General features: G+C 39.6%; 5 protein-coding genes across 13 annotated transcripts in view; 3 read left to right on the forward strand and 2 right to left on the reverse strand.

Moving 5' to 3' along the window:
• The first annotated feature begins 2,103 nt into the window (after positions 1–2,103).
• On the forward strand, positions 2,104–6,084 carry LOC139108108 (histone H3.3A). 2 transcript variants are annotated; one of them, XM_070666147.1, is made up of 3 exons: positions 2,104–2,125; positions 4,094–4,273; positions 4,514–6,084. In XM_070666147.1, the coding sequence occupies exons 2-3, from the start codon at positions 4,146–4,148 to the stop codon at positions 4,794–4,796; spliced, it is 411 nt and encodes a 136-aa protein (XP_070522248.1). In that variant the 5' UTR covers positions 2,104–2,125; positions 4,094–4,145; the 3' UTR covers positions 4,797–6,084. The 2 variants fall into 2 exon arrangements, with proteins under 2 accessions (XP_070522248.1, XP_070522247.1); XM_070666146.1 differs by lacking the exon at positions 2,104–2,125 and adding an exon at positions 3,397–3,553.
• Positions 6,085–6,504: 420 nt separating this feature from the next.
• On the forward strand, positions 6,505–10,328 carry LOC139108107 (histone H3.3A). Of its 2 annotated transcripts, none has more exons than XM_070666145.1 (3): positions 6,505–6,662; positions 9,126–9,261; positions 9,370–10,328. In XM_070666145.1, exons 2-3 carry the CDS (start codon positions 9,134–9,136, stop codon positions 9,650–9,652), a joined length of 411 nt encoding a protein of 136 aa, XP_070522246.1. In that variant the 5' UTR covers positions 6,505–6,662; positions 9,126–9,133; the 3' UTR covers positions 9,653–10,328. The 2 variants fall into 2 exon arrangements, with proteins under 2 accessions (XP_070522246.1, XP_070522245.1); XM_070666144.1 differs by lacking the exon at positions 6,505–6,662 and adding an exon at positions 7,803–7,945.
• Nude (Nuclear distribution protein nudE) lies at positions 9,967–17,074 on the reverse strand. 3 transcript variants are annotated; one of them, XM_070666139.1, is made up of 8 exons: positions 16,654–17,074; positions 16,206–16,402; positions 15,746–16,036; positions 15,538–15,674; positions 15,296–15,478; positions 14,770–14,894; positions 14,229–14,437; positions 9,967–13,964 (listed from the first exon to the last, which is right to left on the reverse strand). In XM_070666139.1, exons 2-7 carry the CDS (start codon positions 16,289–16,291, stop codon positions 14,270–14,272), a joined length of 990 nt encoding a protein of 329 aa, XP_070522240.1. In that variant the 5' UTR covers positions 16,292–16,402; positions 16,654–17,074; the 3' UTR covers positions 9,967–13,964; positions 14,229–14,269. The 3 variants fall into 3 exon arrangements, with proteins under 3 accessions (XP_070522240.1, XP_070522244.1, XP_070522241.1); XM_070666143.1 differs by lacking the exon at positions 14,229–14,437 and having other exon boundaries at positions 9,967–12,166; positions 13,897–13,964; positions 16,654–17,073; XM_070666140.1 differs by lacking the exons at positions 9,967–13,964; positions 16,654–17,074 and adding an exon at positions 16,494–16,640 and having other exon boundaries at positions 13,981–14,437.
• Positions 17,075–17,474: 400 nt separating this feature from the next.
• Positions 17,475–23,986, forward strand: LOC139108098 (sodium-independent sulfate anion transporter). Of its 4 annotated transcripts, none has more exons than XM_070666125.1 (11): positions 17,475–17,732; positions 18,734–19,015; positions 19,099–19,281; positions 20,947–21,168; positions 21,413–21,608; positions 21,858–22,078; positions 22,159–22,723; positions 22,795–23,021; positions 23,120–23,293; positions 23,434–23,596; positions 23,691–23,986. In XM_070666125.1, exons 4-11 carry the CDS (start codon positions 20,962–20,964, stop codon positions 23,837–23,839), a joined length of 1,902 nt encoding a protein of 633 aa, XP_070522226.1. In that variant the 5' UTR covers positions 17,475–17,732; positions 18,734–19,015; positions 19,099–19,281; positions 20,947–20,961; the 3' UTR covers positions 23,840–23,986. The 4 variants fall into 4 exon arrangements, with proteins under 4 accessions (XP_070522226.1, XP_070522227.1, XP_070522229.1 ...); XM_070666126.1 differs by having other exon boundaries at positions 17,476–17,732; positions 19,099–19,286; XM_070666128.1 differs by lacking the exons at positions 17,475–17,732; positions 18,734–19,015; positions 19,099–19,281 and adding an exon at positions 19,853–20,346.
• Mwh (multiple wing hairs) overlaps positions 23,856–27,212 on the reverse strand; it is a 35,043-nt gene continuing 31,686 nt past the window's right edge. For both annotated transcript variants that reach the window (XM_070666113.1, XM_070666114.1), the window contains one exon: positions 23,856–27,183. In XM_070666113.1, coding sequence (XP_070522214.1) covers positions 24,751–27,183 — 2,433 coding nt within the window. In that variant the 3' untranslated portion in view covers positions 23,856–24,750. The remainder of the gene's footprint in view (positions 27,184–27,212) is intronic.

The raw sequence follows: 27,212 nt of genomic DNA on the forward strand, positions 1-27,212 counted from the left end.
GATTAGAATTAATAATTTATTGTTCACTAACCGGTGATTGATTTGTTAACCGACCCGTATTATTTTACTGTTTAGAATTAGCTATTTGACATTTGGAAAAAGATCAAAGACCGACGAATTGTAGAAATTGAAAGCTTCGGCTTAAGCTGTGAGATTAATCGACGATTAATTTATCAAAGTAATATTTTATTTACGCCCAAAGAATTATTGATTCATTATCTAATATTTGAAAGAAAAAATCGGAGCGATGCAATTATATGTAATTAATAAATTTTTAGCGTTAATTGTTGGTTTGGTCAATCGTCGATTAATTTAATCGGAGTTAAATTGAAGTCGTTCCTAATGTTTTGGGTTTGTTCTCGTAGGAAACGGGCAGATCGGCTAGAATCGATGGGAAATCTACAAAATTGAATTTTTCAGTCTTTCCAGGGGATAGAATTGGCTTCGGCCTGTTTTCGTTGAAGAATGCTTTTTAAATATTGACCTAGCGTCTTAGAATATTCTAACATTTAAAGGAATTATCTGAAAAAAAAAAAAAAGAAAAAAATCGCGACTTATTTTTAGATCTTATCAAATATTTCTCTTTCTCTCTCTATCTTTTCCTCTCTTCTTTGTTGTAGCATATTCTAACAGATAATCAGTACAAATCTATAACCTGAGTAAGAAGTAAACGAGAGATTTGCATCGCTCGGATGAACAAAATGAAATTACGATATCGATGAGACACGTATTTTTGGCAATACAGATTGAAAGAAACTTTACGAAATAGCGCGTAGCAAGTAGAGAAAAAAAAAAGGAAAAGAAAAAACCAAGGAAATGGAATTTAATTCGAATGCATTATTTTTGAGGACTGAAAGTTTATACGCTAAAAGGATTAATAATGATAATACGATAACGATAAGGACATTAATTACGATTGTGTACGTAATTCGTAGGACAGATCGTTCGTTATCGCTTCTTATGCTATTTTACTATAAGTTGTGTCTTATAAGAATAAATATTGTAAGATCAATAAAAATTGAATCAATTTTATCTGTGGTGTCGTGCGGTTATTGCGCTTTATTATATTTTGGCTGATAGCGAATTACGTTGCGATAAAAATTGATTCTAATGCTCCAGCGACTTTTTTTCTTACACGAACGATCGACGGGACTTTGAAAATAATATTTTCTATGTTAATAGTATAATTTCATATTTTATTATATATTTATACATTTGTACATGTTAATTTAAATTCGTAATTATGGTAAAGAAAAAATTAAGATATATCGAGATTAATAGTCTGTTTTTCTTTCGTCAGAGACAACAGATGTTAAAAAAAAAAATTTCTTTAAACATATATATCTTAATTTAGTTAATATAATTAATATAATTTGTTTATTAAAATTTTCCAAGATATAAAATTTGTAATACCGAAACTCGATATTTAAGATGAATATTTATACAGTAATAACAGTTGATAACGTCGATGCTCTCTAATTATTTCCAGGCTCGCTTGATAAATTTACGTAGGTAATTAATGCCCAGAATTAACGTTTGGGTTCAATTCAAGGCGCGCAATACCGAGAACATCGATAATATCGCGGTAATCACGCATTATACTTTGTTGCAAAATATTGCGCAACTTTTTCTCTATCATACGCGCAGATCTTAATTTAAAGATCGGAAAATCTGATCTAGAAAATGTTTTCTTCCTTCAATTTTTTTCAAAAAAGAAAGTTTTACTGTTCAGTACACGTCTGTTAATTAAGCAACAACGATCTTTAAATTAATCCGATATTTATACAGAAAGATATTGTGAAAAAAAATACCAAGAGAGCGTTTTAGAGATCTCTTTTCTCGACGCTCCGATTGGAGTCTCTTACGCAACTCTTGGGATTTTACAATTTACATGCGGGCTATCTCATTAATTATTAAAATACAAAAATCATTTGTTTGCGTTTGCTTTTAGCTGCTGAGCGATTTTTGGTTTTTTAAGCACGGCGCTTTGTGCATCTTCGTAGGTGTCCTTTCCTTCGATCAATGGTGGGCACTTTCAATTCGTTTGAATTCCAAGTGCCTTGTTCTTTCACGCGTCGACAATACAGTCGCAGTTTCGTGCGAACAGCAGAACGACGTAAATCAGGTACCAGTAAAAATTTTACGCTTTTAGATCGTTGATAGAAGAGCCAGGTTGCCACCAAGGTATAATATTTTCAAGTGTCCGATTACGCGTGGGATATTTGGTCCCAAATCTCAATTGTTATCTGCTTGGAGATCCGTGATCAAATAGTGCTAAAACGAGAAAAAGTAGAACGACGTTCACGTGAGAGAATTTTTGCACGAAAATGTGGAAAGTTTTAAAACGTTGCACGAGGCACATGTATAGTTTAATATGATCTGAACGTACCTTCGCGAGCTTTCCTCGTGATTATTACGTTTGGGAATACATCCGAGTGCTTCCAATTAGTTTTTTTTTTTTTTTCGAGAACAGGCGATTATCTTTATTTGTGACTCATGCAGGTTAATGGCTTGGCCTTGGAAATGCAATATGCACGTTCTATTGGATTTTGTACTAAATTAAACATTGCATCGAATAGCCATTCGATTCCATCTCTGGGTCGCATCTTAGTATCTTCGATCAAGTGTTGACTTTCCGGCCCTTTTTGTGCTATCGATATTAATTACATTATTAGTGTGACGCGCTATGAAAATTTTTCCACGTGGACGAAAACTCGTTTTTCCACGAGCCTCAACGCAGACTAGGTTCGTGAAAAAAAACGAAGACAAAAGTTCCCGTAATTTTCCTGTAACTTGTAGTTTGCTTTGTCGAGCATTTGACCGGAGAAAGACAATCGTTTTATTCGGAACGGTCGCGAGTCGTGACGCCTGTAGACCGGAAGGTATTTCCAGTTCAATGAAACTTACGCCGCGATGCGAATGGCGTGCTACATGTTGCATGCGTCATACACGTCAAGGTACAGAAGAAACGGGTCTAACTGAATTATCCAGTGATCGGAGAATTAAATTGCGCACATATGCCAACATTACGCCGGTCGACTTTAATCAAGCTCGCGAATAATAGAAGAGAAACGACCCTTGAAATTAATTCTCCTTTTCATTCGAGAAGACCAGTTAAGAGTCTTGCACTAAGTACTGCGCAGATTATACGTTTTCGTGGCCTCCCATCTCCCGGCCATCTTTTCCTTTCCCCCTGCCCCGCCGGTTCTGAAAAAAACAATTACGGTCATACGGCGGCCATGAGAATCCAATAGCTAGATGGGCGCGACACGGTAATGCATGTCAGGCGACACGGCCAATTGCGTCATGTCTTGCAAGCGCTTCGACCAATCGAGTGATACCTCGCAAGCGCCTCGACCAATCGCGCAATCTCGGCCGACAAATGACGCCATTTTGTGCAACGCGTGGCTCTCCACTCACTACCGCACGCGGCGCAACAGACGACGTTCTGTTGTTTTCGTACGTTCGCGTCAGTCGTGTGCTCTCGTCAGGCTCATTCCGATCGAAGTGACTTGTTAGAGGCATTACTGCGTTCGAAGCAGGAGTGAATCAGGTGAGTCGTGCCGCGAATAATAGTGACCGGACGCCGCGCGTTCCCGGGCGCGTCCGTGTTCTCTGCGTCGTCGTCGATCGTCACGCGAGGAGTTCGCGCGACGCGTCGGCGTCGTCAGGAGAGAGCTGACGAGTCGGCGCCGCGACGCGCGTGACTCGATCCCATGTCCCTCGCTCGCACGCCTCGGAAAAGTGCATTCTGCCCGCGCCGCCATCTTGTTTATTGTGTGTGCTCACTTTTGGAGGGAAATCAACGTCGCGGCACGAGTGGCGTTATAGTCCTCGCGGTGCCGCGATTTTTGTCGAATTTTTACGTTAACGACAGCCGATTTTCGACGCGGATTATCCTGTGATCGTTCTAATTTTATTTTCTCGTTCCGCCCTTTCTCTTCCTCGATTTCCTTCCCCTCCTTCCTCTGGTCATCTGTATGTAGCTGGTACGCGCGGCGGGGGATTAGATTATAGCCTGCACACCCCTCCCATTCCCCTCTTCTTCGAGTAAGCGTCTTAACGAATGTATCTTGGTGCTTTGTCCCACTAGGGACGGAAGTCTGCGATAGAAAGGAAAGAAAAAGTACTACTCGCCCGCAGTCATGGCACGTACCAAGCAGACGGCTCGTAAATCAACGGGTGGAAAGGCGCCTAGGAAGCAGCTCGCTACCAAGGCGGCACGTAAGAGCGCGCCGTCCACTGGAGGCGTCAAGAAGCCTCATCGTTACAGGTATATTATATGCAGTATTTATATGACTATAAACTTGCTTTTGACACATTTTTTTTTTTTTATTTAAAGACAGATGTTTTTTAAGTTGATAAATTTATGAAAATTTGCCTTTTAATATATATATATTAATATAAATTAAATAATAATTATTATTTATGAAATATTTACTTTTTTTTCTCTCTACATTTTTAATTAAAATTTTATTAAAATAAATTGTATCTTAAAATATTTTTTATCCAGGCCGGGAACCGTGGCTCTTCGAGAAATTCGAAGATATCAGAAGTCGACTGAGTTGTTGATCAGGAAATTGCCGTTCCAGCGCCTGGTTCGTGAAATCGCTCAGGATTTCAAAACAGATCTGCGTTTCCAGAGTGCGGCTATAGGTGCGCTCCAGGAAGCATCCGAAGCATACCTGGTCGGCTTGTTCGAAGACACGAATTTGTGTGCCATCCACGCCAAACGTGTCACGATCATGCCAAAAGATATCCAGCTGGCGCGGCGAATTCGCGGCGAGCGCGCTTAAATCACGCGCGAGTACACTGAGCGTTCTCATTTTATTATTATTTGGACATTGTATGTTTCTAAACAATTTAAAATTTTCTTGACACTTTTTCGTGTACATTTATCAATCATAGTTAACACACTGCCAAGCGCTGTAATGAAAAGGAAGACGTGGAGAATAAAATGAATCGTAGGCTGTGGTATATTTGACGGTACAAATGCTTTGAAGCATTTTATTTTCTTTATTAGTTCTTCATGAGGAAGAAAAAAAAAACCAGTAAAATACTTCGAAGCATTTGTAAGTCGAGTGAGGCGCAGCTTTTAATTAGACGTTTAATGAGACATTCATAATTGTGGTAAAAAAAAAAATTCAAAAATTGAAAAGGCATATTTAATTTTCTTTTAATATATAAAGTTAATATTGTCATAGAAGTGGTTAATTTTTTTTTTCTTTTTTTTTTTATTGAATTCGAATATGTAACGAAAGTACAACGCACTGCACCGCATCACTTAAATTTTGCATATTTTGTTTATGATAGAACGCCCGTAGTAGCGCTTTATTTTAGAATATTAATCGGTAGACGTCTGGGGGGGTTGGGGAAAAGTCCACGTTATTCAATGAAACACCGTTCTTTTACGTACAAACAAAATTTTATTAATTACACATTAATACTGCGCTACATATATATGCACTTTTTTTTCGTATAAAGGACTATACCTACATGTATTGAAAAGTGATAGAACAGAAAACAGGTAGTTGATTGTTTATTGGTAATAATATTATTACACAACAATTATAGTTCGATTTGCATTTAGTCCTTCACACTTAAGAACTTAAAAATTTACCTGTAGTGGATATATCGCGCATATACGTATATTTAAATATGTTGTAAGCTTAGAAAATAAGTAAGTGTTTTATGTAACCCTTAAGAAATCAATTAATAAATACATACATACATATAAATATATACATATATAAATATACATATTGAAGATGTGACAAGAGAGTTGCAATTGGCTTTGCTATTATTTTCACGTTTTACAGGAATTTATTAAAGCACATTGATCTATTAGTATATGCATGTAATAAAAGATAAAGACATAGAAGAATAAATAAAGAGATATGCTACACACTTTTGTTTCTAGCTCTCTGTTCTGTGCAAATCGATACTTAAATGCAGTTCTCGGGAACTTGGCTCCAAGTGCAACCCTCTAGCAACTATAGGTTGTAATTATCTTAACAATTATAGTACTAACCGAATAATTATGACATTATAGCAAAAATACATTTTCTAATGTATGTAATGAAATTGCCTCGCTGTTTTCTCTATGTGTACGAACTTTATATGTATGTTTGTGTGAGAGAGATCGTGTTTCGCATAGATGCACGTTGCGCCCAGCGTAATCGGGGGAGTTCTAAACCCGCTCGCGCCTGTGCGCGAGTATTTTACACGGAGGTGCACGCCGCTATCGATTCGCCGTGACGCCGAGACGAGAACGATGCGTGAGGTGCGTGAACGCGAGCTATGTATCGCGTTCCGTGGACGCGCAAGAACCTCGATGCGTACACGCGTGCTCGTTCTCTCTCTGTCCGTCTATCTCAATTGCGCCGTCTTCCTTGGCCCGTCTGTAGGTCGGGCATCGATCTCACGATTTTGCGGTTCGATACGCGAGACGCGAAATAATCCTGTCCTACGTCACGCGACGAGCCGCGCTATTATTCGCTGGCGGCGATAGCTGCCTTTCTCTCGCGTGTAAACAGTAGTGTCGCGTCGTCGCTTTCGGACACACGCATCCTTGCCCGTCTTTTGTTTCTCTCTCGATCTACATAAGCCCCGGGAGGTCATCCGACCGAAACGAGAGAGAATTAACGCGACGTAATCGAGTTGTGAGTATGTATGCGTCAGCAGTCGGCCCGTTTTCTTCTCCTCCTCGAGGAGGAGGCCGAACGTGGGACTATTTCGCGCGGACAATCCGAGACCGCGGCGTGCCCGATTTTTCACGCGCGAGGTGACCCCCATCTTGCCTTGCCGTGTAAAGAAACTCTGTTCTTTCCTCTCTTTTCCTTTGCCTCCCTCGGTCCATTTGCGACTCGGGAATATTTAACAGAAAGGCTTTGCCTTTCCGGGTCCTAAGTTAAACCCAGCTAGATGATTCGGGTAAACGTCTGCGTAGCGACGGTCGCCGAGACAAAGCTCTTCGCCTCTCTCCCCCCGTTCTTTGTGGACCCACGGCCGTATCCTACATTTATAGCGCGTCAAGTGCGCGCGGTCGGCCGCGTCCGAGCAGACAGCGCGCGCGTCCGCGATTCTTATTTACTTTTGTGGAAGCGAGGGTGCCTGTCGCACGCGACAGCAACGAGACGAGCGGACAAGATGACGATTAGCGTTCTTCCGAACAAAGCGTATATAATCGCGCGAAGCGTCCGACGAGGACCGGGACGACCGCGTCTTCGCGGGCACCGTTATTGATTTCTCTCGCGCGCCCGTCGGGACGATCGTCGGCACGCGGCGTGGCAATTCCATCCCTGAAAACTCATTAGATTATCGCGGCGTCTCATCGATCCCGTCAAACTCTGGTTTCTCTGCCCTCTCCCACCGCCCCCTCTGCCCTCCGCTCTTGCCCTGTCGAGCGCGAGACGACGAAGGAGCCGTCGCGTCTTCGTGCGCGCGACATCGTCCGCGTCCTTCCGCGCGCGCGAGAGAGGAGAGTGCAACGCGGATTCGGGGAATCGTACGGCGGTGCAAGCGCGAGCGGGGTGCGACGGCGAGGACGGCACACGGTAGAAAATCCTGGGCGAGGGGCCGCGCGGGAGGGTAGACGGGGGGCACCAACGCGGTCGGGAGAGCGTATCGTAGTACGATTTCGACGCGATTGACAGGGCACTCGCACCGCACTCGATGTACCGGCGACCAATAAGACGCGCCGGCCGGTCGACGGCCCGCCACCGGATTGGCCGGTGGAGGACCGCGGGCTCCTACGCGTCTCTCTCGCGCGATTTAATTTCCCGCGGCGGCGGAGAGACGGCGGGCAGGGGGGCGGCGAGGGGTGGTAGGGACGCGCGAGAGAGCCGTGGACTCGGGAGAGCGTCCACTGCCATCGGAGTGTGCGAGGAAACGGATAGTGTATCTAGTTCGCGTGCCCCGTTTCGTGCTCGATAGCCCGTCTCAGGTAGGTAGAATCCTGGACCTACGATATCGCCTCGTCCCGAAATCGCGCGCGCGCGTGTCAGCGACCGGGACTCGGCCAGGACGCGGAGACGGTTGAGATTCCCTGAGAAAAGCCGCGTTTCCCGAATTTTCACGCCGCCGCCGCTGCGTTCCATCCGCCACCATTTTGCGATTGACGTTCGGCGACGCAAGAGGGAACGGCGTCGCGCGGATGACCGGCTAACGAAGGCCGAATCCGTCGTTTCTCCGTGTCGGTCGATCGGGGAAGCTGTTCTCGTCGCCGTCGGTCGGGACCTCGACGATCTCGAAAACGGACGCCAGCCCTCCGTAGACGCGAATTCCACGGCTGACAGCGCGTGGGTTTTTTTTTTTTTCTTTTTTTTTTCTCTCTACTCTCGTTATCTCTTCCTCTCCCTCTCTTTCTCGCTCGTTCCCTTCTCCCCACCCCCTTCGGTTCTTCCATCCCTTCACTCCCTCGCTGTCGTGTAGGAACGAAAGTTCGTGCATTGCGCAACGCGCGCGCGCTCGGCGTTCTCTCGGTGCGCGGTTCCTCCGTTTCGTGCGTGCACGTATGTACGCTGAAAGGCAGATATGGCGACGGCAGCTAGCGAACGTGACTTTAGAGTCGTGTACGTCGAGTTTCACATGTACATACCGCGCCGGCCGGATTGCCGATGACTAATTTTAATTTCTCCCCGTTCTCTCATTCCCTACCTCTGTCGCCTAGGATCACGTACGTACGTTAGCCGCTGTCGCTGCAGAAAACGTCATATATATTCCTCGGTGTACAGCCGAGGTTCTGTACCCTCCACCACGCGACTATTGCCATCTCCCTCCCCTTTCGTCACACTTCGTCTTCCATGCCACCACCACCGTTGCACCACTTATCCCGTTCCTCCACTCTAAGCATCGTCCGTGTACGCCGCTGTACGCGTCATCGCCTCGCCGTTTATAAATTGTCAATGACTGCGCTCGGTCCTTTAATTACGTGCAATTAACGACAGACGCGTTACACGGAAGAGCACCCACGCGACCGTAATCTAAATGCAGCTGCGCGTAAATCCGAATCTCCAATAGAATATTAAAAAAAAAAAAAAAAAAAAAAAAAATGTTTGCCACGGGCGGCGTCCTTCGTCCCTCGACGCTCGAGGACGGTATTTAGTTGACGATTGTTGCTGTAGGTTGAATCATGGCGCGTACCAAGCAGACGGCCCGTAAATCTACGGGAGGTAAAGCTCCTCGCAAGCAGCTCGCGACGAAAGCGGCCAGAAAGAGCGCGCCGTCCACCGGTGGCGTGAAGAAGCCGCATCGTTATAGGTAATTAAAAAAAAAAAAAAAATTAAATTAAAAAAAATGACGCGCGCGCATATAAAAAATCCCGCCGGCCTGAGTTCCTTGGAACTGAATGCGATTTCCGATCGACAGACCCGGTACCGTAGCGCTTCGAGAAATCCGAAGATACCAGAAGTCCACCGAATTGCTGATCAGGAAGCTGCCGTTTCAGCGACTGGTTCGTGAGATCGCCCAGGATTTCAAGACCGATCTGCGCTTCCAGAGCGCCGCCATAGGCGCTCTCCAGGAAGCCTCCGAGGCGTACCTCGTCGGCCTCTTCGAGGACACCAACCTGTGCGCGATCCACGCGAAGCGCGTCACGATCATGCCTAAAGACATCCAGCTGGCCCGGCGAATCCGCGGCGAGCGTGCTTAAGAGACGCTATGTAGCCCGCATACATACCGTTCACTGCGATCATTATTATTATTAATTATTAATATTAATTATCGTTCGCAATCGTCGTGGATGAAGCACTTTCATTCCAAGCTCTATATATATTTTATTTTATTTTATTCACATAGAGACACGCGTTGTAGACACCCACCGGTGTTTATTCCCCTTACCCCCCCTTCTCCGCCCCCTTTCATCCATTTTCAAATGACACGAAAGTTGATAGCTTTGCGATATTAATTACGAGAAATGTTTCGTTTCCTTTTAATCTGTTTCAGTTCCATCGGGGACACCGATGGTGATTTTTTCGGTTTTTACAGCTTACGTTTACCGGACAGATGATTACAGATTTACGCAGTTTGGTTAAATGATTGTTTCGATTAAACGTTCGTTTGGTGTTTCTCTTATTTCATTATTTACTCGTGTCGTCATTAATGTTAAAACAATGTCATTATATCATTATCAATACTCGGATAAAAAAAATTAAAAAAAAAAAATAAAAAAGTGTGCATTAGTGTAAGACACCTTCATAGTGGCCCGATGTAGTGCTTAACGTATTAGATTCTAATCGTACTCGAGTTACATAAATCATTTTGAGCATTGTGTAAAAAAATTTGTGTAAAAATAAACACATTTCGTAAATAAATCTAAATTCGCACGATTTCTACCTCGGTTTTGTCGCAACTGTTCTCCAGCCGCTTGTTAAATGTGAATAAGTACGTGCATGGCGTATCGTTAAATTAATAGAGATTTTATTGAGTGAAATTCACACAGTATCATAATAATACAATTTCAGATTATCATCTTCTAGCCAGGACAACCAGTTTTTTTTTTTTTTACGTTTTGCTGATAATTCTGTTTTTTTTTTTTCTTTCTCATAATGCAGTTTAAATAATTAAACTTGAATGTAATATTGGCGCAATTACACTTTGTTAGCCCTTGTTATAATAAACATATATATGTGTGTATATATAATTATTGGAATCAATCCAATCGTTCATCGCGAAAAAGTAATTAATTTTTCAATTAAGAAATTTTATTTGGATGATCGTTTAAAAAATAGAAGAATTGTGTATATAGAAATACGTTTGAAGCGCTAAAAAGTACACATTTTTACAAAGTATACGCACTAATTATATATAGACAAACGATAAATACAAATTATGTTACACCCTACGCGTTAATTAACTTCATAAATTACAAATTACTCGTGTAACTACGTACAAACGTCACAAATATCGCTTTCAATAAATAAAGATTTTTTTTTTCCATCACTGCTGCTTAAATTAATACACAAGTGCAGTGCTCGAGACAATAACGTAGCAAGTCACAAATTAAAAAGAATTTCATAGATTTTTTCCAAAACAGTTGTAAGCTGTTATTTTACTGTGGAACGGTTTTGCTCATTCTTAATCATCCCTCGTAAAACTATAAAACTCTATTCTCCCTATCAATTTCATAAAAAAGCATTAAAACTTTCGCATGACTCGATATCTTACTGCCTCAAACCCTTATTGTATGCGTATATTTACAAGTTTCTTTCCTTTTAAGCGATTTTTGTAGTATTGCGCTGCGTCGGAATAAAAAAAAAAGAAAAAAGAAAACCTCTACGAAACGATGGCGATTAGATCCAAAGAGAAAGAGAGTATCTGATTTAGATATATAAATATTCCAATATATAAGTAACGATACCTTGTTACTGTTATATTTACATAATGGTTAATTTTGTTTGCTACACGGTTATACGTTGCTGGCGATCATATATATTCGTTATATTCTAACGTAGCGTAATAGGCTTGAACTTGAACATTAGCATAATAGAGAGGTCGATTGAAGTCGCCATAGTACTGATGCATTTTTTTTTTTCTTTTTAATTATTACAACAAGTCTATGCGCGCGTAAGGTTTCCTTTTCATGTAATAAAATATATATCCTTTCTTTATTGTGACAAAAATATTAAACGGAAATATTACATAGTGTACCTCAACGATACTACATTCTCTGTTAACGACGTTTGCCGGTATCGCTGAAGAATTATCGCCTGTAACAATTACAATCGCCGTTCGCCGTTTCGTATTTCGAACAATTGGGTATTACACCGATGATTTATCGACTTCAAATAATTATTAGAATAATCATTCTACGCGACGGTTTTTAATAAGACATCGCGACAAATATCGTCGACACAGCGTGGAGTATCGCTAAAACTTGAACGTCAAAGACGATTTCATTCTTCAATGTTTCTATACATCAGAAAACGGATTTTCTCATGACGAAGTCTGGAACGATGCTTTTTTTTTTTTTAATCTTGCGTGAGCTCTCGACGGCTAACTTAACGAAACTCAAATCCACCGTTAAGAAAATATCCGATTAACGTTAACGTCGGGATTGCAACGTGATGTACGGACATATGATCGCTGCGACATTATATCCTTTCCTTATATTCGCTTACACTCGAATGTGATTCCTGTGGCTGGGCTTCGGACTTGTCGTCTAGTTCTAATTCAACAAACGCAATATTTTTTGTTATAACTGACGTTTAACTAATGCTTTAAAAAAAGGGAACAAGTATATTTGCAACGACTAACATTAAACATAAATTCGCTAATGCGCAGAATTAAAAATTAATTAGACCTATGGTTTAAAAGAAAATGCAATAAATTTCTTTTCACATTGTGCATAAGGATGCAATAAACGTAACGGTGGCTAATCGTGCAAGGAATCTACAGGTCGGTTTTCGTGTTCTTGTATTACACGTGAGATAATTTTTCAATATCTTTATAAAAATGAGCCACAATTAATTTCACGTTTAGAATAAATTCAATATGGCAGTAGACACAGTATAAAAATTTCTTTTAAACATGAACACCGTTTTAAAGTTGTCTAAATATTACGCATTATCGTACTTTTATGTTACAGGACCGAACTTCTTAATATATTTGCACGTTGTGCTTTGTGCATGTATGTATATACATTATGTACACGCATGTATTAATACTTAATTTAAGAACGCATAGCTAATTACAATTAACACAGTTTTTCATAATTTTGTACTTGGCAAAAATCTTTTCTCATCCAACACACGCGCAAAATTTAACTATTACGTTAATTATAAAAAAATATATTTCATAATCAACGTCTTCCCTCTTTTTTTTTTTGTGTGCTAACAAGCCGAGTATTGTGTAAAAATACGTAGTTACACTATTATTATTGCAATGGAATTGTGATTTGGAAAAAACTATATACGTGCGAGCGCGTATGTATCATTATGTGCAAATCTTAGTTCGTGTTCAAATTTATACATATATATACAAATTTAAATATTGAAGGAAATGTTATCTATTGCACTTTACATTAAGATCATTCATATGCATGCGACACAAGTGTGAAATATCATTGTTTGAGTTTACGTACACGCGAAATAAATATGTGTACAAATAGATTTTTAATTTCAAGAAAAAAAAATTATTAGACTTGATCAAATTATATGTAAGTTTCATGTAGCTTCTAATTCATGAAATAACGATATGATAATTCTTGAACATATTTTAACATGGCACAACACGTTTAGGAAATGGACAAATGATTTAAATATTATGTCATTGCCATTAGTTACCTATACACTTAATTTTTAATTAATAAAATAATTACCTAAAAAGCTTAAGCAAACAAGCTATGAGTTTCATATATATACATTATATATATATATAAAAGCAGCACATTACAATTAGTCGTAAATGAGCAAAAAAGTTAAATATAACACGACGAAAGAAATTTTTTATTTTAAATTAAATTAAAAAAAAAAAAGAAGTAATAAAGGCAGTCATCTATCAAGTGAAAGAACTAGCTCTACTTCTATTAAATATCTCGATGTTCTAAGATCAGTGCTACGTAATATTGCGTAAAAAATCTTAAATATATAAAATATATAAATTGCGAGTCTTAGCGCTGACCATAATAAGCATAATCGATAAAAGCACAACCGACATGTTACACTAACAATAAGTACGATTAAGTCGGTGAATATATCACGTACTGTATGATTTTGTGCGATTTTGTTTCGAGAACGATATCGCAAAACGTGCTTTCGAGACCGATTGTCAACAGGAAGAGATTATAAAAATGTGTATAGTGAATTTATCGTAACGTTAATTTGCGAATACAGTACACGATAAAACAGGAGTATAACAACACAATTTAACATGATTAAAACGTGACTGTAGCGTTACCTGTAATGATCGCGGACTTGATCTTCTCTAAACGCGTTTCTGCACGTGTTCAGCTTATTCTCCAACGCCTGCAGGAAAGAACAATTGTGATTAGAAATGGGCTATTCTTTAATATCTTCAAAGCTACGATAGCGCGATAAATGTTAAATAGATAAAGATCGCTAAAGGTTGTTGAATTAACAAAGTGGTGACGTAGGTTGAATAAAGAATATTAGGCGTATGTACAGTCACTGTTTGAACATTTGAGTATGGAATATTCGGCAATGCATAAACCAAGAATAAAAGTGTGGATGAGCAAAAGCGTTAATAACGAAAAAATAAAATATTGAGACCTGCTCTTTAAGGAGATGTAAAATAATTTAATGGTGAGAAATCACGAGGAAGATCTGCACGCGGTCGGTCTAGGTTGTTGCCTTATACACTGAGTAGACGCGTGAGTCTGGGCCGTCGATGGGCCGGTAGACGAGGTGGTACTCGATTTTTGTCCACTCGGACAAGTGCACTTTATTCTCCGACAGCCCATACAAACCCACCTGTCAAGCTACCAAAATGCCATCACACTACCTCCCGACTCCAAGTGCAAAATCGAGTTCGACTTATTTACAACGTACAGGTAATATTTACGTGTTATTTACTGCGAATTATTTATACGTTTCGACAATTTAATTGTGATGTTATATTTTTATACGAGTGCATTATAAAAACTGAATCTAATTAAACAAAGGTAATTGCTTTGGACTATTAAAATCATATACGAAAACCATAAAAGGTATAATTCACGTTCTGTGTAAAGAAAAAAAACAAATAAGCCATGCCTCAAGCTTAGAAAAATTTTACTAAAAAATATATTATGAAGGTATTGCATATACTTACCCCAACTTTTCGCATAAGATCGCCAATCATATTCATTGCCAGTATTCTAGTGCAGGGTGGTAATGGTTGGCTCATATTATTATTGTTGTTTCCAATAACATTGTTTCCTACCATTCCATGTCCAACTAGTGAAAAATACAAGATAAAAATTAATGACTTTGATATAACGTTAATGTTATATCGAAAGAATATTTGGAAAAAAAAAAAAAAATAAAATAAAAAATACTGTTAAAAATATTTATTTAATTACATCAATGCATATTGCACATTGTTACGATCTTTTTTTTTTAATTCCATCAGTTATTAAATGGATATATATTTTAAAACAAAAGTAAAATAAGCATAGAAAAAAAAAAGATGAAATATTTCTATTAATTTTGGTTTCATGCAATACATTTTAACAAATTTAACCATTCAAGCACCTTTTGATGTCTGCATTTTGTTACATTGACCAATTTTGACGATTCTCTCTTTGATGCAAAATTAAAAATACACTTTGTCTTAACAAAAATTTTACATAACCTACTTTTTATCGGCGAAGTCGTTGTGTTATTCTGTGCTATAGTTTGCGTGACTATTTGGCTAGCGGGTGAATTCGATTCCAATTCGGCCTGTAGTTTGTTACTATCGACGATGCTACGAACTTTTTCAGAGGTTTTATTATTATCTGCATGATGCCTCTCGTGTACTTGTATCTCCTGTTTCAAGTCTAAAAATTTGCAAAATTAGTAGTCGTTGCGTTAAATAAAATAAAAAAAAAATTATTACCTCTAACTTCGTCCATTAGTCTTTGCACTATAACCTTCAGGCTTTCTTTTTCATCGAGTTCTGACTCGAGTAAGGCATTCTTTTCTATAGCTAAATTAAACTTAGCTTCTATTTCCTCTTCTGTAACCCTATTTATCCTGTGAGAACAATATCATTGTTTTTATTACCTTTAAATTATTAATCAATTTGATACAAAAATATAAAATACCTATGTGCTCTTTCCAGGTCATCATTTTTTTGCTCAAGTTCCCTGATATATTTTAACAGATGTTCGTGCTGTTGCTGTAAATCTTGTGCCTTTCCCTGAAACATGGCGCAATCCGTAGACTGTTGATCTAGTCGCGTTCTCAACTGTTCAACTTCTGTGGCTAGTCTTGTGTTTCTCTGTCTCAATTCTCTATTTGTCTTTTCAGCCTGCTCCAAGGAAGTCTCCAACTCTTTCTCTAGCATCTGTGAATTCTCTTGAAACTCTTCCAATTCCCGCTCAACATCATCTTTCCTGTGACATTAATAAACATTATTTTCAATTTTTTAGATCAATAATTTTTATTTAGTTATCAATATCGTTAAAACTGTTTAAAAATCAAACGATAGTATATTTCGATGTCACTTTGACCTCAAAGGATTATACTTTCTTTCTCTGGAGTCTAACGAGAAAATAAATCTACCTTTGAAGCAGTTGGTTCGCGAGATCCATCCAATATTGGATCTCGTCATCCTTTGACAGGAATTCTGGTGTCTCTATGTCCATCATTGCTTCCACAGATGGTTCAAGAGCAATGTGCCAATCCTGTTGTACTCCGATCTCTCAACGTCGTCGGGGTGTTACCGATACTCGTTCCTTCACGTGCTGCACGCTGACATTCTGTAAAGAGACGAAACGTGACAAAATCTAGTCGACCACTCAAGCAAAGGGCGATCTAAGCATAGGCGGAGAAGTTATTGTTTGGCATTACAGTTTGAGCCGTTAGTTTCAAGTATGTCGAAGGTGCGTCTAGCTCGGAACAGACTTTTAGAATCGCAGAAATCGCAGATTAGACGGGCTCTCGACGTCCCGCAGACGAGCAGATTTCGGTCGAGACGTAGTTGTGTGTAACGCTATAATGATGTCATTACCGTGTTATTATGAGTCACACTGGTTGGCGAGGAGGTGCAAGGCAAGCGCGTAGAAAAATCGGTGGTGGTCGCCGACGGCGCGAGAAGTGCGAGGAGGATGGAGACAGGCGCCTTTCAACGGATGTCGTCGATTCGTAATCTCGTGTCGGGCAGGCGCACTCAGAACCGTCTCGCTCGCCGATCGCGGCCAATCGCGACGATGACGACGAACTTTCACATTTATCGCGGGCACCGATGCCGAGCGTTCGGTACGCTGGCGGGCTCAAAGATCGCGGCGAAATAGCGGGCGAGATGATCAGCGGCGAGATAGACGGATAATGCGACGAAGATACGCGAGATAAAACCCAATGATACCGCCGCGGGATAAGTTAGGAGTGGAAATTCCAAACGGTCTGAAGTTTGAAGCGAAGACGCCAAGGACAGATGACCTGTGACCACGCGAATAACTTAGATGGCCGCACGCGTCACCAACGCCAGTGTCGATAGTCGCCATTTCCTTTTTATCAATCGACCGTCGTCCAATCAGAATCTTTGATCCGCGTGAATCTGCGTTGCGAAAAAGCGGCCCAAAGGTAAAACGATGGCTACGGGCGAGAATTGTCCGAGTAAAAAAAGAAGAAAATCGGTGGATATTTCTGCGTGAATTCACAGCAAACGCTTTTCCAAGCGCGTTGTTATTCACGGTGAGTCTTTGGAGGTCCGCGCCGTTCGAAAGAAGAAACAAACCTCTCTCGCGTCCGCGGGTCATTCCTCCCCGTGACGTAAGTAGGAATGCACTTGCCGCTATTAGTTGCTATCACTTTTTTTAGTTGGCAGCTCGACTCGACTGTGAGTCATCGCGTTGACAAGTGGAAACGCCGTGGCTGGTCGTGACGCGCGGATGCCGGTTCGGGCGAGCGCATTCGGGCTCGACCGTTTCCATATTTCGGATGAAATCAAACAGCGGAGTCATGTAGCTCATCCGGCGGATTTTTGCAGGATATACTGTCGCACGCACTCTGTTACATTGCACGTATAAGCATCCTTCATATTCCGAACGTGGTGACGTACTTCGACGAAGCGGCCTGGACTCGGCTTCCGTAAGTCTCTGCTGGTTAAATAGAATAATAGTTCGTATGCGTAACAAAATAGTTTGACAGAGGATACTTTGTAGCTCGCTTGGCACATATCGCGTCGATAAAGCACTAGCGATCTTTTAACAAGGTGCGCCTGCATCGGTCGGGCACAAAACACGTCCTAGGTACGATTAGGAAGCAGAGATTTGTGCTATTACAACAGTTTTGACGAAATATGCACCGTGTAAATTGCACATTGTGTTTTGTTAGAGTTTGTTATCTTAATTGTTAAATATAGTAATAATTCAAGATTTATTTCAGATAAAAAGTAGCTAAGTAAATCAAATATAATTTACATTAGCTGAATATATGTTGCATAAAACAAGGCAGTTTAGGCAAATATTTGGACTTGAAGGCTATCTTTAAATGAAGGAAGCGACAATTAAGAAAATATTTATAAATTTCGATAAAACTGAAAAATTCTAATAGAAAAAACACACAAATAATTATTATAGAGTAATAATTTTATATTTTTATTTGTCTTTTATTTATATAAATTATAGTTTTTAATAGAGAACGTTATCACTGAAAGTTTTAAGGGCCATACTGTAATTCTAGAATTATTATCTGTAAAAATTATTATTTGTCACTTGTGTTGATAGGAGTATATTTTCTCGGGAATAAATATAATAATTGGTGAAAAGAAATGTAACAGTTAATGATTTTGTTATGCTGTATTGCAAATGAATGCACTTTATACATACAGTGATAGAAACAAACTTCATACATATACAAATTCAGTTCTAAAAGTTATGTTAGTAGCATTCTATTGTATTTATAAGAGCTTTTTTTCTATGCAAAAACAAAGTTTTCCAGAATTGTTATATTTTTATAATAGACATTTTTCTCAAAATTTTTAATTCTATTAAGTAGTAAGAATAATATTACTCAGTATTACAGCACATAATTTATCACGAATCTCATTAATCTATTCGTGTTATTAAAACAAAATTATTTATTTTAAGATAACGAGCAGTTGGGACAAAGTCTTCTCCCTTTACTGGCGTTAGGGATCAATGGTTGATCACGAGACAATTAGTAGAAATTCTTGGTATGCGAGATCGCACAAGTGTCCTTCGAGCTAATGGGACTGACTGCCTGCCAATTGGGTCGCAATATATAACGCTTCAAACTGAAACGCTTGATGACTGCTGAAGTATCTGATAAACAGCCGGCACGCGACTATTAAAACGAGAGTCCTCGACGCACGAGAGGATGCATCACGAGCAACACTGCGATTAGATTACGTGATTATCGTTAGAGAATACCGCTTCTTTTTCATTAGAAAATAACGAGAGAAGAAAATACATATTCGTTAATTATATTCCAGAGTATATTAACGGGTCAAGGCTGCACACGCTTTCGAACAGATCTCGGCGTTCGTTTTCGCGTTTCGCACAATCTGGTGAACAACCTGGTGAGCGACTCAATGGATCCGTCACGGATAAACGACGTTGGCATGCTGCTAGATGCGCCTCATTCTCTCTTTATCAACGCGTGAAATTCGATATAGGTGAGGTATGTGACACACGTAAAGATGATTTGTATGTGCATTAATTGCATAATCAAACGGTGCGGAAACGTTGAAGGCCTGGCAATCATGTTCACTAAAGCGCGATCTGCATAAGTTTTTTTTTTTTTTTTTTTTTTTTTTGTTATGTGGAAAGTATTGCCCACAACCCGATAGTCAGTGGTTAACCCGGTCAGCCTTGAAACTCTTTTAAACTCTTACAAATATGAGCCATTTAGACCATTAATCTACGACGTTTTATCTAGGTCTTTCGTGGATAATTGTATGCATTAGTACAGCGAATAAGTGCACTAAAATGTTATGAAAATTACTTAATTATGTCATGGTTACTTTCATTGTATTTTTATGTTAATGCATTGCCATTTGACATAATACTTTTACAATAGGCTTCTGGCTTTTAACATGTACGTACGTACTAGCATAAAGAACGATATCAAGTGATATTTTCAACTGAAAAAAAAAAAAAGAATTAAAAAATAGTTGGTATTTTTTTTTTAAATAATACATAACTTTTCTCGTGTGTCCGCGATGTGATATATTGCGTCCGGTGTGAAAAGTATTGTATATATATATTTTTTAATGCAATCCAATTATTAAAAGAATCGATGCCGAGACCTTTTAATGAATCTTAGCATTCCGTGATACGGGTAAACGTGCAGATTAATGTATTTTTTGCGATTCTTATATAAAAAAGTGCGAAGGTTAACAGCGACTTTTCCCCAACCGATGTAAGTTCGGCTTGTTATCCGGGTATATAAGGGGCATGACAGAACGCGCGTACTTTCAGTCTAGAGTCCGCTGGAATTTGTAAGCACGAGAGAGCTTTGCGGTGCATATCGAAATGATCGGTTCAATACGTTAAGTGGCACGTGTGACTTTTATGAATTAATGTGCCTTCACGGAAAAGGAAGAAAAAAAAAAGGAAAAAGGTGAATTTGCGCGTTGAAGCCCGTTTCTCTCTTAGTGAAAGTATTTGCCTTCGCGAAGCGTTTTTCCATCCTCAATCGATTTGTTGTTCCGGTTCCGATTTCACGTTTGTCGTCAACGGTAAGTTTAATCGTATCTGACATACGAGACGCACGTGATCTTGCACGCGTTTGCGACGCGAGTTGTATGTTAGGATTACGTTACGGTTTAAATAAACATGTAATGCGCGAGTAAGTGCAGATAAGATTGCAGGCTCATTCAAAGATAGGTGGATTTAATCGTTGCGTTATTTACGTTTTTATCTATTTAAAGCCAATTATTGGATGATATAATTTTGACGTTGATTGATTTAGGAGAATTAATTGCCGATTAATTTTCTTAAATAATATAGTTAGAATAGAATTTCAGAAAATCTTTTTTTTTTTATTGCGTTTTGTTTTCTTTTATCTGTTCACTGACCTCTTTAACGGTTTGTAGCTTCGTTCATTTGTGAAGTGTCTACTTAAAGTCTTAGGAAAACATTTTTTAATTATATGTAATTAATGTGACGATTAAATTATTTTTTATGGAAAATTTGCATGCGAGAGCTAACTCTTTTCTTTACGAGAAATAATGTTTTATCGTTGACAATTTTTTTTAATTTTACATTTATTTAAATCTAGAATGTTATATGCATGGGCACATACGGGAAAGACTTATATGTTTTATTCGTTTAAGAAGCTGGCTTGATCCAGGATGGCTACTGAAGCTGATCGTTGGAAAAATAAAAATTGCACCGATCGGCTACGTAAATTAGCATCGAGACGCGTGCCGATTCTAGCATGGTTGCCGAAATACAACTCGGAAAAATTCCTTAGCGATGTTATAGCCGGCATAACAGTCGGTCTTACCGTTATGCCACAAGGACTCGCATATGCGACTCTGGCTGGTCTGGAACCTCAGGTATATAATACAATATTTAATATTTGTAACAGAAATAATTTAATTTCGTGATAAAATTTATTAGACTGTAAATATGAGTACCTTTGTTAAAATATTAATGAATAAAGAGCATCGATATCTTGCAGTCGATGATGTTTCAATGCAAGTTTTAATAAAATTCTGTTAATAGCAAATGTTAAAGACTTTTTTTTATTAATCTTATCTTCAATATAGATTGATTAGTAATATTATATTTTGCTTTCAGTATGGTCTTTACTCTGCATTTATGGGCGCGATAGTGTACGTGATATTTGGATCCTGTAAGGATATTACTATCGGCCCTACCGCGCTCATGGCACTCATGACTCATGACTATGTCCAGGGAAGAAATGCTGATTTCGCCATACTTCTGGCATTCTTATCCGGTTGCCTGCAATTGCTAATGGCATGCTTACGATTAGGTATGTTAATTTAAATAAATAAGAAAATGTTTTATTTAAAATAAAACATCGAACATGCGATAGGATAGAAATAAATTTTCAAGCGGCAAAAAGGCATTTCTATTTAAAATTATTCGCGAGAGTTGCTGAAAGTTTTACAATTTCCGAATAAACTCAATGCTATTTTTAACTAATTTCGTTCATGTTTCGGTTTGATCGGAATTTTTTACGGCTTAATTAATGGGTGTTATGTGTTTGCGCTTTTTGTAGGTGTACTTATAGACTTTATCTCGATACCAGTTACCGTGGGTTTTACTTCAGCGACGTCCGTCATAATCGTTGCTTCACAACTGAAAGGATTGTTAGGTTTAAAGATTTCGTCTCAAGGATTCGTGGATACTTTAATTAAAGTCTTTCAAAATATCGGTGACACGAGTTTATGGGACACTGGAATGAGTCTCTCTTGTATTGCAATTCTATTGCTGTTTAGGGTAATAATCGAACTTTTATATTTGTTAGTATTGTTATGATATTCGATATGCTCTCTTATTAAATTTCGTACATTTTGCAGAAAATGAAGGATGTCAAGTTGCATGCCATCGGCAAGAAGTCGACGAATTATCAGCGTATAATCAAGAAATCGATATGGTTGATCTCTACGGCGCGGAACGCGATTGTTGTTGTCATTTGCTCGGTTATTGCTTACAAATACGACTCGTCCGAGTCTGAATCTCCGTTCATTCTCACTGGTCCAGTGAGATCTGGTCTTCCACCGTTTGGCCTGCCACCTTTTTCTACACAGATAAATAATCAGACTTTTACTTTCACGCAAATGTGTTCAGAATTGGGTACTTCTATAATACTAGTGCCGATAATAGCAGTGCTCGGCAACGTAGCCATAGCTAAGGCCTTCATGAATGAGGGCAAAGTTGATGCTTCCCAAGAACTTCTGACGCTCGGAATCTGTAACGTTCTTGGGTCTTGCGCGAGTTCTATGCCGGTTACAGGATCGTTCAGTAGATCAGCGGTGAATCATGCCAGCGGCGTTAAGACTCCAATGGGCGGATTATACACCGGAATTCTAATCTTACTGGCCCTTAGTCTGCTCACGCCATATTTCTATTACATCCCAAAAGGTAAGAAACCATTTTAACGCGTGCAAGAGTATGCGAAAAACAATTTGGCATAATTGTTACTCTTTTTCTAGCTTCATTATCGGCCGTAATTATTTGTGCGGTAATATACATGATTGAGTACGAGGTTGTGAAACTGATGTGGAAATCGAGCAAAAAGGATCTCGTACCGATGTTTGTTACTTTTTTGTTTTGTCTCCTCATTGGTGTGGAATACGGTATTTTATCGGGGGTCGGCATAAATCTGATGTTCCTGTTGTATCCCTCTGCAAGACCTACAGTTCACGTCGACAAATACACAGTACGTAGCAAAAAATTAAATTTTAATAAAAAAATCTTTTTTTATATATAATTATTTTAAATTTTAAAACTGTGAACAAAGAAATATATTTTTTATAGACTGACTGTGGTGCAGAATACTTACTGGTTACTCCAGGAAACAGCTTGTATTTCCCGGCTGTCGATTTTATAAAACAATCGGTTGGTAACGCTGGTATAAAGCAAGGATCTAGTCAAGTACCGGTCGTCGTTGATTGTAGATATATTTTAGGAGCGGACTTTACAGCTGCTAAGGTAATATCTTTTTTATTAAATACTAAATACTACAAAAAAAATATTTTTTTTTTATTGTGTTACCTTTAATTTTACGTTTAAGCAAAACGATTAAATTATAAACCGTATTAAATTCAGATATTTTTTCTTTCCCGATTTAGGGAATGAAAACATTGATTAATGAATTTAGTAGTCGCAAACAGGGATTGTATTTCTACAATCCAAGATCAGATGTGGTTACAGTTTTGAAAGGTGCTTGCGGTGATGAATTCCAATATGTTTCAACTCAAGAGGAGCTCTCTTATCTGTTATCGACAGTTCAAGGTAATCGAACTAGTTACTATATTTGGTGTAAATTGCGATATAACAATATAAAGTTTACTTTTATAACAAAAACTATGCATAATCTTATTTTTAGATAAACCACAATTTCTTGAGCAAACACATGACAAACTACATGCATCTTTAATGTTAAATAACTCTGAAATGATTCATAGAAATGCGCGTGGTTCCTGCCATGAATTAAGTGAAGTCACGAGTACACTTCTACATGCAACTGCAAGTTGAATTGAATCTCATTCGGTTTTTATATTAATAAAAAACAAGTTTTATTAAACAAAATGTTACATAGACACAATTTTTATTTAATTTATGATATTAAGCACTCAAAACAATAAATTAAAAGCGATGTAGAAATAAAGTTATTTCTTAACTCGAGGGTTTTACTCTTATTCCGTTGTACAAGAAAAGATAATTTTATAAGTTATAAATAATTCTGCTACTTGATCTAAATTTTTTTTTCTAATATATAATATGAATTATTTCCATCTCATATTTATATGTACATGCAATATAGAAATCTATAAAGAACAGTCTTTGTTAGTCCTTGCACTACTATTGCATATATAATCGTTAACAAAGAACTGTATCACACAATGTAGTGAAGGCACACAAGAGTCCATCACCAGAAAAATTATTTGTCGTTATAAAAAGAACATGTATTCGTTGTATACATATATTTGATGTAAATGTATTTGTTACCAGTGTAATAATACTCAAAAATATTGCACTCGAAATCATTCTCTATTCGATTTCTATTTAACAAGGAATAATGTGCACGTGTATAGAATGATATAACGTATCGATTATATTCTATCTGTCTCTCTTTGTGCTTTCTCATACATTATTAAAATCTTATTTCTTTTTAATTTACAAATAGAATTTAAAAAAATACAATTTTTATTTTATTTTTAATACGGTTAATATAATACTGTAATACATTTGAAGTATTTTTATAAGATAAGAAATCGAACTTGTTCTATTATTATTTTACCCCAAAACGTAGTATTTCATTATCCTTAAATAAATTTTACAAGAACTCTTACCCATTTTTCATGATTAGTGTAAAGCTAAAGACTGTATAAATTATTTTTATTGGTTTATTTTAGAACTTGAAGTGAAATTTATGCTTTGAGCGTTCAATAAAGACCGGAAACAACGTCTGTTACTTTTCCACGTTTCCCAATCAACGAGGACGTTGTGTTTCTTCGACTAATTGGATTCTCTTTAATCTGCTGATTTCCTGAATATTTGCCGGCGTTAAAACGACTCTTTCCAAGACCGAATGTGTCGTATGTACGTCCGGCAAAAATTCCCGATTCGTTCGGTCTGCCTGAAAACTTATTGCCGACTTTGTCTGTCTGACAAAAAGAATTGTGTCTCAAGCTATTTTTCGACAATATCACGGGTGAGTCATCCAAGTTAGTTTCGCCCTTGCTTTTTGCATAATTTAACTCGTTATGGTAATTCCATTCGCGAGTTTTTTGCTCCTCGTAAAATTCGTCACTTTTTATTTGTTTATTGTTAACGTGATACAGCTCGTCATTCTTGATATGTCTGTTTTTAGAAACGAGATTATCCCGCCTTCCCTGTTGATCAAACTCCGAAGAGTTGCCGCAGAAGTCGTCCGGTCTGATTGCCCTCGATCTCGTCGGCTGCTTGTCATCGCGCGATTTGGTCGCCTTTGACTGACGCTTATCCCCTTTCCATTGGCTTTGCTCTTGCGTAATAACAATGTCGACCATCGAATCTAGACCCTCGTCAATTCGGTCCAGAGACTTCGTTATCAGACTCGGTGACTTCGGCGCGTCGATCGACCGCGGTCGCCTCGTAACAACAGGCTTCAGATTAAAGTCCGTGATGTAGAAAAGACCACTGTCGCTTTCTCCCTTTGACGAGCATTGATCTTTCTTTGACCCGTGATAAGAGATGTGATGAAAGGATTCCGATCTGCGCATTTTGTATCTGGAGGAATCGATCAGGAGCGACGCCGGTTCCTGCTTGACGGGATTCTCCGACTCGTACGATCTCTCGTAATTCTGCAGGCTACGGTGCTCGTCGAAAGAATTCAAACTCTCGAACTTCCTGATGCGACACTCCACCCTGCTACCCGACCGTCTCGACTGCGGGCTGGACACGTTCGACTCGAGATAATCGTGACTAGCCGAGCGACGTAGGTACTTCCTCTTCTCTATCTCGCTTCTGTACTTGGAGCTGTGCCGATGGATCGTCCGTTGGTCGGCCGATCGCCCGGAGGACGTCTCAAAACCTTTCGGAACGGAGTCGAGCTGCCTGTAACCGTTGATCGGTCTGACATCCGTAATTTTCGCTTTCGAGACCTCGTAGCCTCTCAACGTCTTTCGACTCTTCGTCTCATTATCACCGAAGTGGCGCAGATCGTCGAGGCTTTTTCCGAGCTTAAGGTCGATGCGATTCGAGCTTATCAATATAGCGTCGCTCTTAGTATGCTTCTGCAAATGATCTTCACCATCGTTGATACCCCTTATCTGTCCGTCGTAGATCTGATGTTTGCTGTTATACTTGAGCTTCGAGGCACTCAGCAGCGAATCGCTGCCGTCACCCAGGGTTTCTTCCTCGACTTCCTCGTCGTGAGAGTTGTACATCTCCGCGTGATCGGCGAAGTCGCAGTGCCTGGCGGCCAGGATGGCCGATAAGCACGGCGGTGCCCGCCGCGGAGGCTGCGGATGTAGAATCGCCGGCACTATCGCCTCCTCCACGTCAGGACCCTTCACGACGATCTTAACGCTACCTTCCATCGACGACTTGGACGTTTTGCGCGGCCCGCCGGGGCTCTTCGTGTCCGAGTCTGTGCTGTAGTCGTGATCGTTGCCGAAGTAGGTCACCTGCTCGCCCTTCGTTTGATTTTGAATCGCGTTCGGACTCGATTTTTTCACGTCCGCATACTGATCTTTGGATACCTTATCATACACGCAGTTCTCGGAGTTGTTCAACGAGACTTTCGAATTCGATCGGTACAATTCACTTTTATCTGATTTCTGTTCGTTGCGGACGGTTTCTTGGCCGTTGTTAGCACGACGGTTCAGTTCCTGAGTTTTGTCGCTGAACTCCTCCTCGGCGTCCTTCACTATGATCCTCAGCTCTTCGATCACGTCGTCTATCGTCGTCTCTTGATCGTTGCTTTGCGTAGGCGAGCCCTTCTGCCGGCCGGTCCTCACCTGATGCTTCGTATTTTCGGGACTGCTAGATCTCTCCGAGGAGCTGATACCCTCGTCCTCGCCGTTCGAGGATACTTTCGGGCTTTTCGCGGTAATAAGGATCGTTGACCCGGACTTGTCGCGCTCTTCCACGCTGCAGTCATTCCGCTTCTCAAGCTGCATCTGCAGAAGCGATACCTTTTTGCTGAGCATCCTGCAGGTTTCCTCCGCGCGCGTCACCCTACGTTGCAGAGCGTCCACGTCGACGCAGTTATGCGTCCATTTCTGAACTTCCTTGTGCAGTAAATCGGTTAAAGCGTCCTCCTCGCGTCCATCGAACTCCCTCAACCATTCCTGAAGTACCTGCGGCTCTAAACCAGCTTCGCAGGCCTCAGCCTAAAAAAGGAAAAAAAAAAAATGCAAAG

This window comes from Cardiocondyla obscurior, linkage group LG14, assembly GCF_019399895.1.
Source record: "Cardiocondyla obscurior isolate alpha-2009 linkage group LG14, Cobs3.1, whole genome shotgun sequence".
NCBI classification, from domain to species: domain Eukaryota; kingdom Metazoa; phylum Arthropoda; class Insecta; order Hymenoptera; family Formicidae; genus Cardiocondyla; species Cardiocondyla obscurior.

Coding starts and splice junctions, on each gene's coding strand:
- LOC139108107 (XM_070666145.1), top strand. CDS start 9,134: ATGGCGCGTACCAAGCAGACGGCCCGTAAATCTACGGGAGGTAAAGCT. Junction 9,262..9,369: donor AAGAAGCCGCATCGTTATAG/GTAATTAAAAAA, acceptor TCCGATCGACAG/ACCCGGTACCGTAGCGCTTC.
- LOC139108098 (XM_070666125.1), top strand. CDS start 20,962: ATGGCTACTGAAGCTGATCGTTGGAAAAATAAAAATTGCACCGATCGG. Junction 21,169..21,412: donor TGGCTGGTCTGGAACCTCAG/GTATATAATACA, acceptor TTTTGCTTTCAG/TATGGTCTTTACTCTGCATT. Junction 21,609..21,857: donor AATGGCATGCTTACGATTAG/GTATGTTAATTT, acceptor CGCTTTTTGTAG/GTGTACTTATAGACTTTATC.
- LOC139108108 (XM_070666147.1), top strand. CDS start 4,146: ATGGCACGTACCAAGCAGACGGCTCGTAAATCAACGGGTGGAAAGGCG. Junction 4,274..4,513: donor AAGAAGCCTCATCGTTACAG/GTATATTATATG, acceptor TTTTTTATCCAG/GCCGGGAACCGTGGCTCTTC.
- Nude (XM_070666139.1), bottom strand. CDS start 16,291: ATGATGGACATAGAGACACCAGAATTCCTGTCAAAGGATGACGAGATC. Junction 15,675..15,745: donor GACCTGGAAAGAGCACATAG/GTATTTTATATT, acceptor TTGTTCTCACAG/GATAAATAGGGTTACAGAAG. Junction 14,895..15,295: donor AACGACTTCGCCGATAAAAA/GTAGGTTATGTA, acceptor ATTTTTCACTAG/TTGGACATGGAATGGTAGGA.